Here is a 17870-nt window from a genome sequence, read left to right on the forward strand (position 1 = left end):
ATATAAATAATATTTTCTCATACTAATATAATATAAAAATGTAATATTTATGTACTGTCAGTATAAAGATATATACACTATCACTAAATTATTTTACTTTTTTAGAAAATCAATAATGATTAAAAATAAATGGTAGATGATAGAATGACAGTTTATTGAAATCGGTGTATATTCCTCAATATAATAAGCACATATGTTAATCTGCCTTTAAGGGTACACAAGTGTTTCACATAATATTGAAGCACATTTGATTCTGAGAATATGAGGAAACAAGAACAAGCTTGTTTCAGAAGTAAAAAAGTTGATGAATATCATCACAGAAATTGTTATTGACATGGTATGGTCTCTGGAGAAGGATTGTGATCCATCATTGCATCTCATCACTTCAAAGCTGTAATATATCTCATCAGCATTGCAAAATCCAATCCAAGTTTTTGCAACATATCACATAGTTTACACACAAAATTCACATGCAACAAAAAAATACCTACTATTGTAAAATGCTCTCACTTAGTAGGGTTTGAAAATGGTAGATGTACATAGTCTTACCCCTTTGAATAGAGACGTTGTTTCCCAGATTTAAATCAATGACGTCATCATCACTAAGCAATTGTTGCGCCAAACGACAATCTAACCATTGCGCTAAGCAATATTTCACATGCAATATGGTAGAATATATATCATAAAAAATAAATACTAATTAAAATTAGTAATAAAGTGATTGCAATAGTTTTTACAAAATGCACAAAATGATTATTTATGTAAAACATGTAATTCCACTGGAAAAATGAAGACAAGTTTCATATGATCACAATTGAAGGAAAATGAAACCAAAAGGGATTAAGTGAAAAATATGAAGACAGGTATGTTAATAGTAGGGATTAAAATTCAAAAAAGTGAATGCAATAAGTAGAATTATATAGTTTTTTTGCACTATCAAGGGTATCTCTTTACTCTTCTTGGGTAAGGAACTAATCCCTTTCGGGATGTGTGGTTGTTCCTCCCAACAAACATCGCTCTCAGGAATCAAATTTTTTATCTTTTAGTCAACCTGAGAATTTAGCGAGGCCTTACACCACTATACAAATACCTTGATGGTAAAATTATATAGTTTAAGCAAAAAGAAATAGACATACAAAAGGTCAATAATGCATCACTCCATTGTAAGCATTTGAAGTTCTATGCATTGATAATAGCAGCATTATATGATTAGAGAAAAAGGGTACCTTTATATTTGAAACCTTGGAAGAAGAGTGAATAGTGAGAGTGTCATAATCATCTATTTTTGGCCCAACCTTGTGACGAATGAATACCAGTGGAACATGATTGATGGTGCAATAGAATTTTCCTTTGTTAGGATCAATGCTTTCAACAAATTCTGTAGGCATATCAGAAAAGTTAATATTTTTAAGCTTTGTTAAGTGTTTGATGCCAAAGGGTACTTTCTTCAATGTAGAAATTCTTTCAACACTCAAATATTCAAGATCAAGTAAAGCCTCATTGTCAATGATGATGGAATGAACTCTATTCAAATGGGCTAGAAGCAGTTTCTTCAGTTTTGGAAATCCTCTTTCTTCGAAATGCAAAATTTCGCCGTTGTAGGCGTTGTCACACAACGAAAGGCGCAGTAGATTTGGCAAGTTCTTCAATGACTTTAGAGGATCATCTTCTAACATGGATAAACATAGCCTTAGATTAACAAGATACTGAAGTTTTGGAATCCAGTCAGGCAACTTCTGTAGTCGCGCTTTCAAGTTGAGCCAACGAAGTTGCGGCGGAGATGATATGAAATTTAAGTCAATGATTTCATCCTCAGATACTGCAGTGATGTTCAGAGATTCAAGTTCTTTCATCTCTACTATTGAAGCACATAAGGCATTCCCGAATTCTCGACGTACACGCCTTAAGCCTAACCTCCTTAACTGCCTCAACTTCTTAAGCTTTTCGATAAGGTCTAGCTCACCATGATCTGCTTCAACAAAATAAAGGTTTTGTAGGGATGTCAAGAATTCAATACCATTTTTCACCACCACTCCTTTAGTAGTTCTGATAGCACAATAATCTGTTTCGTAGTTTCTGTAATAAGCCGAAAGATGTCGTAGCTTTGTGAGCTTCTTTATCTCACTTGGTAACTGATGCACAATGGTTTGCCTCAGATCCAAGGTTTCTAAGTTATGAAGGTTACCAATAGATTTAGGAAGAGCCTGCACTTTTGTATTCCTCAAGTTTAAGTATCTCAAGTGAAGAAAGTTTCCTAAATTATCAGGAACATAGTTCAATGAAGAATCTTCGAAATCAAGTACTTTCAAATGCTTGAACTTTGCAAAGATTTTAGTCATGAAATCTTCAGGTAGTTCACCTTTTTCGAAAATATGGACAGCGCGGATGCTCAAGTGAACTGCACAGCTCAACACATCCTTGGAACTAGTTGCGATGGATAGGCGCCTCGCTAATCCAACTTCAATTGGTTGATCATCTTCATGCACAAAATGGCAAAAGCTTAAATCCTTCATTTTTCTCATGATCACTTCGCGTAATAAACCATGGACTTGGCATCTTTTAATTTTCCCGTCGCATCCTAGTTTTGAGACTTGAACCAAGCTTCGATGTATTAACTCTGTCAAGTATTCTTTGGCAACTTCCTCTAAAGTTCTTTTCCCCTCATTTTTAACAAATCCTTCGGCTATCCATTGTCTTGTCAATCTCCCAGTACTAATGGAATTGTTCTCCGGATATACACCAAAATACAACATACATGCTTTCAAATAGTAAGGAAGGTCATCAAAACTTAGAGATAAAATCTTTGTTAAATTGGTTAAATGGGCATTACACTCTAATTCTAGACTCAGATTCCGAGTCAGCTTTTTCCATTCAATCATGGTTTTAGCTTTTGTTGACAAAAGACCGCCGATGGCCACAATTGCTAGTGGCAGCCCCTTGCATTTTTGAACAATTTCATTAGACATATCCATGAGCTCTAATGGACAATTCTGGTCAATCTCGTATCGAAATGTCTTTTTGCAGAAGAGTTCCCAAGCTTTGTTTGGAGGCAAAAGTTGTAAGCTTTGAACACGAACCGGAAAAGCTTTCTTAAAAAACTCAGCAACATGCATCATTCTAGTAGTAATAATGATCCTACTTCCTTTGTTATTATTAGGCATGGCAAGTTCAATCTCATCAGAAAAATCCAGTTTCCACACATCATCAAAGAATACTAAGTACCTCTTTTGCTGAAGGTATTGCCTCACTTCTGTTATCAGTGTTTTCTCATCCATCTTATGCATATTCTGAGGAAGAGGCTCCAATGTCTCTTTACAAAATTGCTCTATCATTTCTATCAATAATCCCCTTATGGTGTATGATTGAGAAACTATGATGAAAGCACAACAATCAAAGTGCCCTGTAACATTCTGGCTGTCAAAAACTAGCTTGGCCAGAGTTGTTTTTCCGAGTCCCCCCATTCCTACAACTGAAATAGCTGTGCGCTCGGCTGCTCCTTCCAATAACCAACCAACCAATTCATCTCTCGGAGATTCGAATCCAACGACTTCTGACTCTTCGATGAAAATTGAAGACAATCGATGATCATGCCATTTGTCAACTTTTGTCCCTGTTGATCCTCCTTGTTCATGTAAAGACTGAAAGTTATACCTTTCGCTTCGTTCTTTGATTCCACGGATCGATAAATTAATGTCTTCGATCTCAGACATTATTCGATGACGAGCCTTCAAACTTTTGACTAGGTGACCAATCTTTCGGAATGAAGCTATACATCCCGGATGATGGACCCTTTGTGCCAGATAAATGTACTCATCGATGACATCTTCGATACGAAATGAAACCTCTCTCAGTTGCTTCACCCAAACTTTTATTCCTTCACTAGTGTCACCATCACCTATAGCCCTTGTATCTGCATCTTTGAGGAATGCTCCAATACTTTCTAGTTCATCTTTGATGTGTGCAAACTCTTTGTGAATCCTTGCTAGAAAAGTAAACTCTTCTAGTAGGAGTTTGTACACTTGATCTATAACAAATAATACTGCAGTTTCTGCCATTTTGCTTTGTGCTTTTGTTCTATTTCATTCCATCCTACAAGTTTTAGAGAATGTAATGAGTTTGATTTCATTAACATGAATAATGCTGAGTACAGTAGTGTGTAACAGTGTACTTATAGAGTGCATGATTGCAAATATGCTAGTTAAGATAAGATAGAGTTGTTACCAAAAGAACTGAAAAGTATGGGTCTCCTATCAAATACTAATACGTGTATGATCCTTTTTCCGAAGTATGTGGTTGTCTTTTACGATAATGGAACCTTTCACCTTTGGATGGAAATCCAATAATATCTTACATCATTAAAAATGTATGATGTATCCTATATTTTCTTTATATTATAAATAGTTTTTATCGGATATAGATATATCTATCTCTCCCTTATATACAACATTCCTTGGATGAGAAAACAAATATATGTACTTGAATTTTATATATTGTCATTTTATAATTTATTATTCATGTTTTATAATTATTGACTCTTTAAAAAAAATCAAATAAATATTGAATCATGTATTATGTATAAATCTTTGTATTATAGTGTTGTGGTTAATACTTCTTTGAATTATATAATAAGTAAATATATTTTTTATATAAATTTGTATCATATAGTGAACTTAAAATATTTTTCAGATCACTTACCCTTCTTGAAATAATAAAACTATTCTTAAGCTTCAAAAATTTATATCTACCACTTTCTTCTCTCTTTCTTTTTTAATTCTCTCAAACCAAACAATGCAACATTCTACTCTATTTATTAATCAACCTAATTAATAATTTTTTAAATCTAATCAATTAATTTAAGGATATTTTAATAATAAAATCAATTAATATGTGAAAATGATACTAGTACTAAAACTTATACCTAAAAATATCTTATAAAAATAAGTTGTTTTGATTGTTGTAGGCACAGGTTGACCGATCTAATCCGTCCAATACATAGCTGTCAACAACAGTATAAGACTCTTGAGTTTGTCTTTCATATACCAACTCATTATTAGATTCAATCATCTTTATACTATCAACAATATTTTTATCGGATAAAAAATTAATTTCTTTCAAAATATGTGATATTTTTTAACAAATGTTGTTTTCTGGAATTGAATTTTTTATTATTTAATATTTTTGGGTCTCTTATACTACTAAACTAATATGATGATACAACCATGAATAATAAAAGATGCATAACTTTTTAACCAACTTTTAATTTTAATTCCTAATATAAATTTATTGTACTTAATTTTTATATCGAAACAATATTCACCATTTTCAATCGAGACAGTCATGTATGTATGTAACTATGTATATAATATATATATAAATCTCCAGCATGGATACATTCATATCAAATTAAATTAGGTAGCATCTTGTATCATTAATAAGATTTTATAAAAATATAAATTCGAAACAATTTGAAGTTCAATAGTTGTATAATCAAACAGCTTAAATATTCAAATAGTTAGTTAACCTTGATGATGTATATAAATGAACTACTAAATAATTTTAGATCTGTTCTATTATATAAGATATTAACTTTGGATATAAAAAATTAATAATGATATATGAATAGTTCCTCGTTGTACTAGATAAAGAAAGAATGTGAAATGATGCATGTAGAAGAAATAGAAGAAGAGCTTACAGGTTCAGTTTGAGTTGGTGATGTAGAAGCATGAGATCCAGACAGTGTTTATTTCTCTCAAGTAGAGTAGTGGACTAATTCAATCATCACAAATATCATATGCTCTTTCTATAGCTTCTCTCCATATTATTTAATTATTATCATGCATCATATATTATTATATCAGAGAGTACATTTTTTGTGAATATTTTTTGGCTTAGAAAATTTGTTACATTAATGTGATTAATCAAAAAATAGTTAATTATTAAATTTTTAATTTAAATATATTTTGTTCAACAAACTATTAGATACATATGTGCTCCCTATTATCACCTTCGTTTAACAGAGTTGCAAACTCTGCTCTGCTTTGTTCCACTATCCATGTACCTGATTTTTAGTGTATTCTGAAAGGAAAATTTTATATATATTTATTACGTTATTTATTATTTATTTGTATTATTTATAAATGATAATTAAATATAAATAGTTAATTATGGAGTACACAACAAAGCACATGCATCCCTTTCACTCTTTTTATTTCTATTTTCAACGATGACATGTTACTCAAAACACATTTTAACTTAATTGAAAATGATGAGTTTATTATATATTGGAAAGTGGGGAATATGCACATAAACTTTATAAATTCACAAATTCATTCATTGCAAATCTATTTCTTTCCCTCAAGCTAAATGTGTCATATTGACACAATTAGAAAATTCCTATCAATTATATGTTCATAACAAAAAAAAAATTGATTTTTAGTATGAAATCTTCTATCTCTATATAAGTTTAAAGCTAATTGGTCAAACTTATAAAAAATAATCCACATTCTAAATGTGATAATCCTGAAGTGAGTTTTTTCTCTAGTAACAAATCAAGTATAGTAAACCTTATTGATCTGTTAATCAATAAAATTATTTTACATAATTACTATAAAAAAAATTACTAATTGATATGATGGTCAATATTAATATTTATATGATAGCAAATATAAATAAAATAAACAAAAGTTAATATAAGGATTAACTCTTTAAAGTAAAAGGTGAAAGAATATTCATATATACTAATCCTCTTGCTTTTAGGAAAATATATTATATTTTCATACAGGTTACAAAATATTCTTGCCCAAATATCACAGCATAATATAGTTTTTCTGATGCCAACAACATCAATGTAGAAAGCATATATTTATTCAGGATACAAGAACACTACGAATATTCGAGGTTATTGAAGTATCGGTGCATCATAGCTCAGAATACAAGAACAAACTTCCTTCAGAAGTAAAAAAGTTGATGACATTATAATAGAGGTACATATCAAGAGAAGGGGAAGTAAAACCTATGGCTCCATTGCAGTAATAGTCCTAAGTGCTTCAAAAACCAACAAAAACAAGTGCTATAGCATGAAGCCAGCACTAGGACTATGTTTAAAAACAAGGAGGAAAAAAACTTGAGTTAAGAAACTCAGGTTGCATCCTCCAGCCTAATGGCAATGGGCCATGAATATAGAGCAGAGCTTCCCCATTCGTCTCGGAAAACGGGAAAAGGATGAGTTGTGGAAAAGAAGAGTTCGTTATTTTTCGGCATCTTTGATATGTGGTTTACAACATACAAGTTTTATGTACACAGTATAGTGTGCTTGCAATTCTTTTTCTTTGACTAGCCCCTTCTCACAAATAATATAGGTGAGTGAGGATGTTGCTGAAGAAGATTATGATTCTTCAAGGTTGGCTTTGAGTCATTATCATCAGATCTTGAGTTAAGCCTAATCTGTGTATATAAAGCTAGAGTTAGTAAAAAAGTATGGCATAGTGCACGAGGCTCCATCCAATAGGATCTGGGGAGGGTAGATGTATGCAGCCTTACCCTTGCAAACGCAGAGGCAAGGTTTAAACCCACGACCTCCAGGTCACAAGGCAAGCAACCTTATCGTTGCGCCGAGGCTCACCCTCAATATGGTTAATATTAGTTATTACATGACAATGACATATCTTATATATTAAGTTCCAAACCTCCAGAAAATATTAATGTTGTAAGATTCAATGGACCATAACTTAAAGAAAATACTTGTAAAACATTCCAATCATCACACTGTTAAACCAAATTCATTCAGTTTGCTATCTTGTCTGTGGTACAGTTTCTTGCAATTGATTAGAACACCACCACACTCAACCATGTTTCATAGTGAAACCGTTCAAATAAAGAAGGTACATAGACTTCTTATAAGTCACAAGCCACTCTTTACTACATAATTTAAGTGTGTTATCCTTTGTGGATCGCATCACATGATGCGGCCACAATATTACAGTTGCGGATGCAACCGCATCACACCGCATTTGCAGTGTGACACCGAATCACAATGATATGGTCGCATCGTATCACATCTGGGCCGCATTGAAAAACAGTTTTTTAATCACAAAAAAGTTTCACACCGCAAACTGCATCGCAACGAGCACAATGACCACAATCACAGTAACCGCAACCACAATTTAAAACACTGGTACTGCTAGCGGCATTGAATTCATATAGTTACTGGACATTTTATTACTGTTTCCTACATAACATGCTCTCACTATCCATTATCTTACTCTGTATTTCTTTCTCTTGATCTTTTCCATTTAAAGAATTGATAACTATTGCACATTTGATGTTATGCAATATAATATTTAGGAGTTCATGCCTTTTTTCTTAAGAGAAGCAGAAATAATAAGGTAAAGATTCACAAGGCAAACCTCATATTTCTTGAGTAATGATGCCAACAATGTGGCAACAACTTGGATAACAAATTTCTGACCGACACAAGCACGCGTACCAGATCCAAAAGGAAGAAATGCTGCATTTTCATTTGGATCATTCAGTACAAATGCGCTGAATCCAGCATTTGTAGATTCTTCAGTCGAACCTGAAGGAGTTATCAACATTGAAAGATTAGTGATAGATGATGAGCAACAAAATTTTCTCCCCTACAACCTATAGAGGAGGGGTCGGAGATTGTGATAATAGAATTGAATTCCATATTTGACAGTTTCCTTGCCACACAACTATTTTCTCGCAACAGAAATGGGGGAAAGAAGAGGAGGAAGCAAAAATAAAAAACAAATAACAAATGGGGAGAGGCTGAGTTAACAAAACCACTCAAACAGAAATGTAATGCATCTTCTACATTATACTGGATTGGCTAGAATTACGAAACACAAGCACTATGAGATAAATTTTGTGATTTTCTATCTCCAAACATAGTATAGAGTGTATACTGAAATAAGTTCCGCAAAATGGAAAATAGTTTTTGTAACTAAAATACAAGCACAGTCAAAGTCTATATTTGTTAGGAAGTAAGTCTCACATCACCTACTTCATTCTCCTAAACATGGTTTAAATATCTGTTGGGCTACTACTCTCATTGCCAATTAGTTTTGACATGAAACCTTAACAATATTCAATATAGGAAGTTGAGAAAGACTGCTAACAATGTACAATTAATGGGACAGACCAATTAACCATTCAGAAGGTTTTAGTTGCTCTAGAGGGCTCGGTTATTGTTCCTTCACCTTTAACTTTGTTTTGTTAAAAGTCCTTCTCAATATCTCTCCCTTAAGCGTATACATGCATGTGTATGAAAGGGTGGATGGTGTGATTCAATACATTGCACGGGTAAAACTACTGTGGAAAACATCAACTGAGTACTAATCTAAACTACAAAACTCAAGGTTTCACATAAGGTATGAAACTTATGATGAATATCATGGCCCGTACCTGACCCCTTTGTACTTTTCGCGAGAAATCGGTATGGATTAAAGTCACTTGCATCACTCCCCCAACTGGAGTCATCCTTCTGCACCAATTGAACAGGAACAACAAGTATAGTTCCAGCAGGTATGGTTACACCAGTTGCAAAGCTCAAGTCTGACACAAGGATTAACAATAATGAACAAGTGAAATAGATACAAATGTTTAACAACAATGCCGAAATAGAGTTCAAGATGTTACAAATAAAAAAAGTTGGCTCAGTGTACGAGGCTCACACGGTCCCACCTAGTGGAACATGGGAAGGGCAGATGTACACACCCTTACCCAGCAAGCGAAAAGGCTAATTCCAGGATTCGAACCTATGACCCTATAGTCACTAAGCAGCACTCTTAACGTTGTGTCATGCCCACCCTCTTATTCCAAATTATTCAAAATTATGCTTGCACATTGCACTGGTATTGCATTAAATTACAATAATCTTCCTCTCCAGACCCAAACTAAACAAATTAAATCATATAAAGGAACAAGAATACTCTAACTTAATATCCATGTTTTGAAATCAATTACAGTACATCAGAAAAGGAATGGGCTCAAAAAACACATACCCAAGTCAAGATGATATAGGGTGTGTGCTTGGTACCATTCTTAGTTTAGAAAACAGTATTCAAGTATGACTACTGAAAAAGTTTTCAAGACAAACAAAAATAAAAAGAATTTGGGATGATTAATTTCAAAAACAGCTTTTAAAAAGACAAAAGGAAAATAACATTCTTATAAGTTTGTAAAGTAATTTTCCATGCTTTCCAATTAATTCAAATAAAAAATATGATCTTTTTATTTATTTTTACGAATAGGACCAACTCCAAGCACACTCATACATGCACTATGACTAATGCATCAGCATGAAAAGCACAATCATTGAACAAGTATCAAAACTAAAGTTTAGTAAGCATTATAAATTTGGTTCTTAAATGTGGCCTTATAAAATTTGTCCATGGACTTTCATATTGGTCGTTTCTCCCTTAACTTTTTATATCTATTCAAATACCACCCCAGCTTTTTCACACTATATAAGGTAACATTTCAAAGTTCACTATTTTTCTCACTTGTCTTGATTTACAAATCAGTTAGTGTTTTTACACAAGTAGCACAGGGAACAAATGTCTTAAATTATTTCATATCATACACAGTAAGAACAGTAAGCAATATCTCACCATTTTTTAGAGAACACCTCTGCAGCATCGGACCAGTGGGCAGAAGGCGTGCCGATTCATAAACTGTAGCCAATAACAACGGCATCTGATAAACATCTTCATGCTCATATTTTGATGGGTTTTTCCCCACCATGCTAATCTCCGAATAAATCTGCAGAAGTATATTCAAATAACAAGCAGTGCCTTGGAATCATCAAGTAAATTCAATCTTCAACCAAAAAGAACAATGCAACATTAGAAATAAAAAATCATAAATTAGACACATTTTTGTGCATATAAATCAAACCCAATTCTAACAGCAACATCATTTTCTTCAAAAAGGTCCGAGAAAAACTGTCTTCAATAACTGTTAACAATGATACGGTTAAGAAATCTCATTTCAAACAGATAGGGAAAACTGTAAGTTTATTATATGCTGAAGCAAAAACAATTGCATTTAGGAGACTTAGATGTCAAGTAAGAGGTAAAATGCAAATTCACTTTAACATGTAATTTTCTCGACAAGCAGAGTGAAAATCCAAAGTAAATCTAGGGAATCATTTAAGAAGATTTAGTGTAGAAATTAGACTGTTGGTTTTGAGCAATGGAGAATACACAAAATAATATGATGCATAATGAATTTCGATAATGAATTGGGTCGTACAAGGATGACAGAATAAACAAAATCCTACCTCATCTTGTATGTCCAGATGCATGGCAAGCCTAGTCAATAAGTTGGCGATTAAAGCAGCTGTAGTTTGACATCCATGAAACATCACACGCATGATGTTCCCACAAGGTTCTTCTTTAGAATTCGGATTATCATTAAGGTCACGAAAGAAACGGCAATCCCAGAATTCATCACTAGAACAGCTTTGCTCACAATGCGCTGACTTCATTTCTATCTTACTTTCACCATTCACGTTTTGATCAATATGGCCGAATAGCTTCCAACTTGTTTTACAATTCTGAAGGATATCTTGAGTTAAGCATTTCAACTTCGCGCACAATCCTTGATACCTCCAAAACCCTTGTCTCCAGAAAGGCGTAACGTTATAGGAGGCCCAAAAGCAAGCATCTTTTGCAATCGTCATAAGCAGTTGCTCGTACGTTGCAGCCTTCGGCCAGGCCAAGAAGCCGTGTCCGAAGAATGTGGCTCCCATTATGGTGAAAGCCATATGCTGAGAAACCAACCTACAATCGATACTTCCTCTGGCTCTCATGTTTTCTATTTTATTCATGATAAAGTCTGAAACCTTCATAAGAATTGGATCAGAAGTCTTGATCAATCTTTCATTCAATTCTGTTGTCAATAATTCCCTTCTCTTTTGCACCTGAAAACATTTTAAATTAATTTCCCAGCATCTATAATCAGAGCGAGAACAAGATACATAAAGAAGACAGGACCTGTAATTCCTGTAGAAAACATTTGAGATGCATAATGAAAATGCATGAACAAAATTTGAGTTTTTTCTCTTTCTATTCTAATGGTTTCTAACAACACATGAGAGCTGAAAGCAAAGGAAAGAATAACACAAAACCTAGAGAAGAGAATATTAAAACCGAGTTCCATGAATTAAAGACAGTGAAAAGGAGAAATTCTACTCGGTGGATGGTAGAGTGATTATACCTTAGATTTGTTTAAAGTATCGTAGAAAATCTCTTAGGATTGAGATTACTCTAGTTTATCTCTTATGATTTGTTTCCTTATTTAATTAGGAGTCTAGTATTAGTATAAATAAGGGTTAGTATTAAGTCTTTTGTATCATAATATGATCACAATATCATTCATAATATTATCGATGCAATTTACTATTTTGATCATTCTTTTTTCTCCCTTCACATCTAAACCCTATAATTTCAACATGAAATAATTGAAAAACATGTACATAAGACTAACAGAGTACAAATTTAGCAACTAGACAGTTAAGCACAATAAATTACAAGATCGAGACAGAAAAAGATGTTACGAAAAAAAAGTAACTAGACAGTTAAGCACCTTTTCAAAGGAAGGGGCGAAGAGGTTTGATTTCCCAAATGCTAGATGAAATGCTTTTCCAGTAAAAGGCAACTTATCCTTGGCCTTTGTAAGCATCTCTTGAATAAGCACCGGATCCTTAACTGACACCAGAAGTTGAGTAGGACCTAACCACAGTTTAAGAATTGGTCCATACTTCTCATGGGATTCTGACAACACATCTGGAAATCAAAAAACCAAAGTAATTAATTAAAAGGGCGGTCCAGTGAACGAGACTCTCATGTAGTTGGGTCTGGGAAGGGTATATCATAGATGTATGCAGCCATAGCCCCACAAATGGAGAAACTGTTTCCAGAATTTGAACCCGTGACCTCATGGTCACTAAGCAGCAACCTTAACATTGCGCCAAACTCAGTTTTAAAAATACAACAGGCTATATTACTATCTACTATTCAACACACACAAAAACAAGTCATGACATGAAAAGGCCTATAATTTGAACTAACATAAACTTCATCATACTATTACAAAACTAAAAATAAGAAAACTGATAACTAAAAGTGTTAGGTATTTGAAAAATATATAATGGAGTCCCATTTCCAAGCAACGGGTAGAAGTGTTATAAACAGATTTAGGAGCTGAGTATAACATTAACAGCGATCATAGTGCTATTAAGTGTTTCCACTCAATCTGGTAACCCATTAAATATTAAACAAACTAAAGTGTTTTGTTTCAGTATCAAATATCTTCTCATCATTTCGTTGCTAAAAGATTGTGATGATGATATCTTTTAGTGAATTAATCTCAATGTCTTGCAGTATTTGAAAGAAAAACTTCTACTTTAGTTGGTATATATAGCTTATTAATTCAATCAAGAAAATAGTAGAACTGTTTGGTGAACTCAATACACTAGCTACACAGTTATAAGCTTTAAGCTAAAATCTCACCTCTTTCAGGCAGATTCACATCTATAAGCTATAATCTCACATCTATAAGCTAGTTTTACTGAATATGGCTTAATTCACATTTGATGATGGCTATTGCTGCATATGTTTGGTGGTTTGAATGATTTATCCAAAAATAATAACTAAAGCTTTTAGTTCTCATTCAATCATTGACAACTTCAAGTCTTTAAAAGAATGAAGGATATCACTTTAAATGAAGCTTTTTTATTTATTTTCCATAGCTTATTATTAGTTTGCAATAATGTTATTTTGAAACTTCGACCAATGTTCCAAAAAATAAGCAATTGAAGAATCACCCTTCTCTTTCCATGTATAACTTGAGAAGCAATCCATCCACTCAACTAATTAAAAAACACTAAATTCACAGCATTCAACAAAGATTTTAGGGTCTATTTGCGAGTTGAGTTTTTGGGGAAAAGTTAATGAAAATGGAAGGTTTGGGAGTCATCAAATACACTTCTGAATGAAATATCATCTATTTCTCTTTTTTCCCCTCCAAAACTTAACTCATATAATGGCCCTTTATCCTTAACAAAACCCCAAAAGAACAATAATTGAATAATTAACATTAAGAAGCAACTAAATCAGAGACCAACATATTGGTAAATTGTCTAAACCCAAAAACCACTTGTCTACAACCCAAAAAAGCAAATCATCATCATAATAAAAAAAAAACAAAAGAACCCAACAAATTGATTAAGAAAAATAAGAACAAACAAAATCCAAGTAACTCACCAGTGAGATTTTGGTGGGAAAAGAGGTGGCAGTGACCAAAAAAGGAGTGAGAGGGAGGGCCAGGAATGCTTTTAGCTTTATACCATAAACAGAAGACATTGAAAAGTTTTATGAGCAAAAGGGTAGTGATAACAATAAGAAAAAGCCACAGAAAAGCATTGAATTCTCTTGTAGCAAAATCCCTTAAGAGTAGTTCATAGGAATAAGTGTTGTTGCATCTAGAGTGAAGAAAAAGAAGGCCAAAAAAAGTGGTGGGAAGAGAAGAATGATGATTATTAGTGATATTATGAGATGGGTAGTTCATTTTGTCATGGATTTTGGAGAAAAGATAGAAGCTTTGGGAATTGTTGATCTGATAATGATTGTGTTTCTTTTCTAAGTTGGACTTTTGAGGTGAGAGGGAAAATAGTGACAGATATGATACGACGTTGTCGTTTTTGGAGTTTTGTGTCGTCTTGTTCGGTTCATGAGATATGAGGTGATGGGAGCGACACGTGTCTCATTCACCGACCAGGACATTTTTCCACATTATTCACCATAACTATAGTTTTAATACTACCTGTGCGAATGCACGGGGCGGTGTTTTTTACTACATGATTAAGAACATATATATTATATACATATATTATTTCTTTAAGATAAGGAATCATTTCAAATTTTGTTATTTTGAAATATCTTTTAAAATTCAATGTCCCTCATTGTTCAACCTCACAAATATTAAATATACACAATATAATATTGTGGAAAAACTTGATTATATGACCAGAAAGATCAAAAATTATAAATGCATTTAGAAGTTGTTGAGTTAATAAGTTAAATTTTGGTCCTCATTAGTATTACACATGTCAATATAATCAAAATTATTGTCTTCATTTTATCACATAATATTGTGAAGTTTAGAAATATTTGCTTCAACTTAATAACCGACTGAATTGAATTGTAAAATTTTTTATTTGGAATTAAAGTAAAAAAAATTATTTATTTGTTCAATAATTTCAATAGTTGATGCAATTATTATTTTTGGTTATAAAAACTCTTTATTTTTTAGCGATCTTGTAGATCTGGATAAGTACTTTGAACTATGACATCTATTGGATTATCAAAATTAACAAATGTATATGTCATTAGGTATGTAATGACGTAGTTATGAGAATTATAAAAAATTTATAATTTAACTAATACATACTAATGTTATTATATTTTTGTGTTAGCGATTATGTATAATTACAATAGTTTATTATAATATTTTAAAATTGTATCATTATCTTGATTATATATCTTCATCCATACAATTTTTATACAATAATATTTCAATGATCCGTAGAGAGTGACAAATAACACATAAAATAATTAAATGATATTAATTGAAAACATTTTAAGATCTATTTAAATGTGTAACTACTACATATTCAAGTTATTATAATTAAAATATGTTTTCAAATTTTCCTAACAACTTTAATACTTAATTATAAAATAGAAACTAAATCATCGTAATTAAGAGTAGAGGTCCACTTATTGCAAAAGTAAGTTTTTTAAAACTTACTCTACATTCTAGCCATTAATTTAGGGAAATCCCAATTATTTGAATTAGTGAGTAGGTCTAAATATTAGTTATCCCTGTTAATTGTTAGGATAAGGAGTAAATGTAAAAAACTCACTCTTAGAGTAAGTAGATCCCTGCTCCATAATTAGTACCCTCAATTCCTTAATTATAGAAAATGAAACATTTAGGAATTACCAACTTTTCTTCTAATTAATATTAAAAATAATTATTTTTATGAAATAAATTAAATATTAAAACATATTTTTATTAATTATAATATCATAGTTCACTCTATTAATAATAAGATTGTATTTTTAATATTAAAGTTTTAAAAAATAATTAAATGAAATGTTTTAAAATCTATTTAAATAATTAATATTAAAAATTGTTATTTTAAGAAATAAATTCAATGTCTATCATTTTTATGCCAAATATAATAACAAAGATTTCCTCATTAATTGTAATATGATAACACATTCTTTCAATTAATAATAATTAGTATGTTAGTTTTTGTTGTAGGTGGTAGTCAAATCTTAAATCTCCTTCACTCCTCTCCTAAAAATCAAACCACATTGTAACTCATTTTTTATCGTTTTAAGTTTGCTATGAGTGAGGTTCGAAACATTGTTATTATTGCTCCAAATTCCTTATTTCGTTATTTATGCCCTAAATTCCTTAATTCCAGGAAAGTAAGAGAATTATCTACATTTCTTCTAATTAATACTAAAAAAATTTATTTTTATGAAATAAATTCATTGTCCATCATTTTTATGTGAAGAAATTTTTTAACATATTTCCATATTAATTATAATATCATATTTTATTCTTTCTATTAGTAATAAGATTGATTTTCTACTATTTATGTTTTAAAAATGATTAAATGATATTAATTGATAACATTTTAAGATATATTTAAATGTGTAACTACAACAAATTTCATTTAATGTATTTAAAATATTTTTCAAAATTTCATAACAACTTTAATACATAATTTTAAAGTAGAAACTAAATCATAATTAATGCATATTTATAACGAATGATTTACGTTATATTCCATTATAATTTATAATAATTGTTCTTTATGATATGTTTTGATTTATGTTGGTAATTGATTCATTCTATTTTGTAACTGAATCGCAAATTTATATTCTATTTCTCTAACTTATACAAAAAAATCAAACTACTCTATTTCTTCATGAGTTTTGAATCATATGTTATATTATTTACGATGTTAAAACAAAATAAAATATAAATGAAATTAAATATTATTGCACAAATTTATTAGTTATAATTCCACAAATTTATCTACATAATTAGCATTGCCTAAAATTTAGAAATCATAAATAATTTAAACAAAATATAAATCTAATCAATTGATTATCACAATAAAAAATTATTAGTTATAATTTTGCAAATTTATGTTCATAATGAGGATTGCTTAAAATTTGGAAATCATAAATAAATTAAATATATATATAAATCAAATAAAAATGATGCATTATTCTTCTTCATATATAGGAATGCTAAAAATCGAGAAATAAAGAACAAAGATATTATATTGTGTTGTTGACCCAAACAATACAAATTTCTAAGCAAACAATTAAAAAATGTAATGAAGTTTAAGTAAAATTCCGAAGAGGGTGATTAACACTGTGTGTTTCTGAAACATGCAAAATAAAAAAAATTAAAATAATGATTCTATGAATAAATAAGTATATAAGCAAGATAAGAGATGCAAGTAGAGAAAATTGCAGGGATGTTTCACGGGAGAACCAAACTATAAATAAAAAGAGAAAATGATAAGAATGAGATAAGATGAAGAGATAAATATATTATTAACAAAAATAAATAGACAAATAATTGTAATATTGTAAGTGAATGTATAATATAATAGAGATTGTGTACATACCATATGTTTTGAAGGTTTGATCTTCCTTCAGGAAGATACATTTGTTTATCAGATGCTAAAGGAGAAAATTGTTGGAAGTATATATCTACAAAATAATGAAATTAGTGAGAACACGTCTATAAAATAA

General features: G+C 31.2%; 2 protein-coding genes across 2 annotated transcripts; both read right to left on the reverse strand.

The window, feature by feature from the left end:
* Window positions 1143-4094, reverse strand: LOC109344643 (disease resistance protein RPM1-like). Its single transcript, XM_019583398.1, has one exon. The coding sequence runs from the start codon at window positions 4053-4055 to the stop codon at window positions 1143-1145; it is 2913 nt and encodes a 970-aa protein (XP_019438943.1). The 5' UTR covers window positions 4056-4094.
* LOC109345942 (cytochrome P450 3A4-like) lies at window positions 6927-14700 on the reverse strand. Its single transcript, XM_019585247.1, has 7 exons — window positions 14292-14700; window positions 12613-12812; window positions 11306-11947; window positions 10635-10785; window positions 9427-9576; window positions 8406-8575; window positions 6927-7443 (listed from the first exon to the last, which is right to left on the reverse strand). Exons 1-7 carry the CDS (start codon window positions 14593-14595, stop codon window positions 7333-7335), a joined length of 1728 nt encoding a protein of 575 aa, XP_019440792.1. The 5' UTR covers window positions 14596-14700; the 3' UTR covers window positions 6927-7332.

The sequence above is a fragment of the Lupinus angustifolius genome, chromosome LG04 (assembly GCF_001865875.1).
Source record: "Lupinus angustifolius cultivar Tanjil chromosome LG04, LupAngTanjil_v1.0, whole genome shotgun sequence".
NCBI lineage: Eukaryota > Viridiplantae > Streptophyta > Magnoliopsida > Fabales > Fabaceae > Lupinus > Lupinus angustifolius.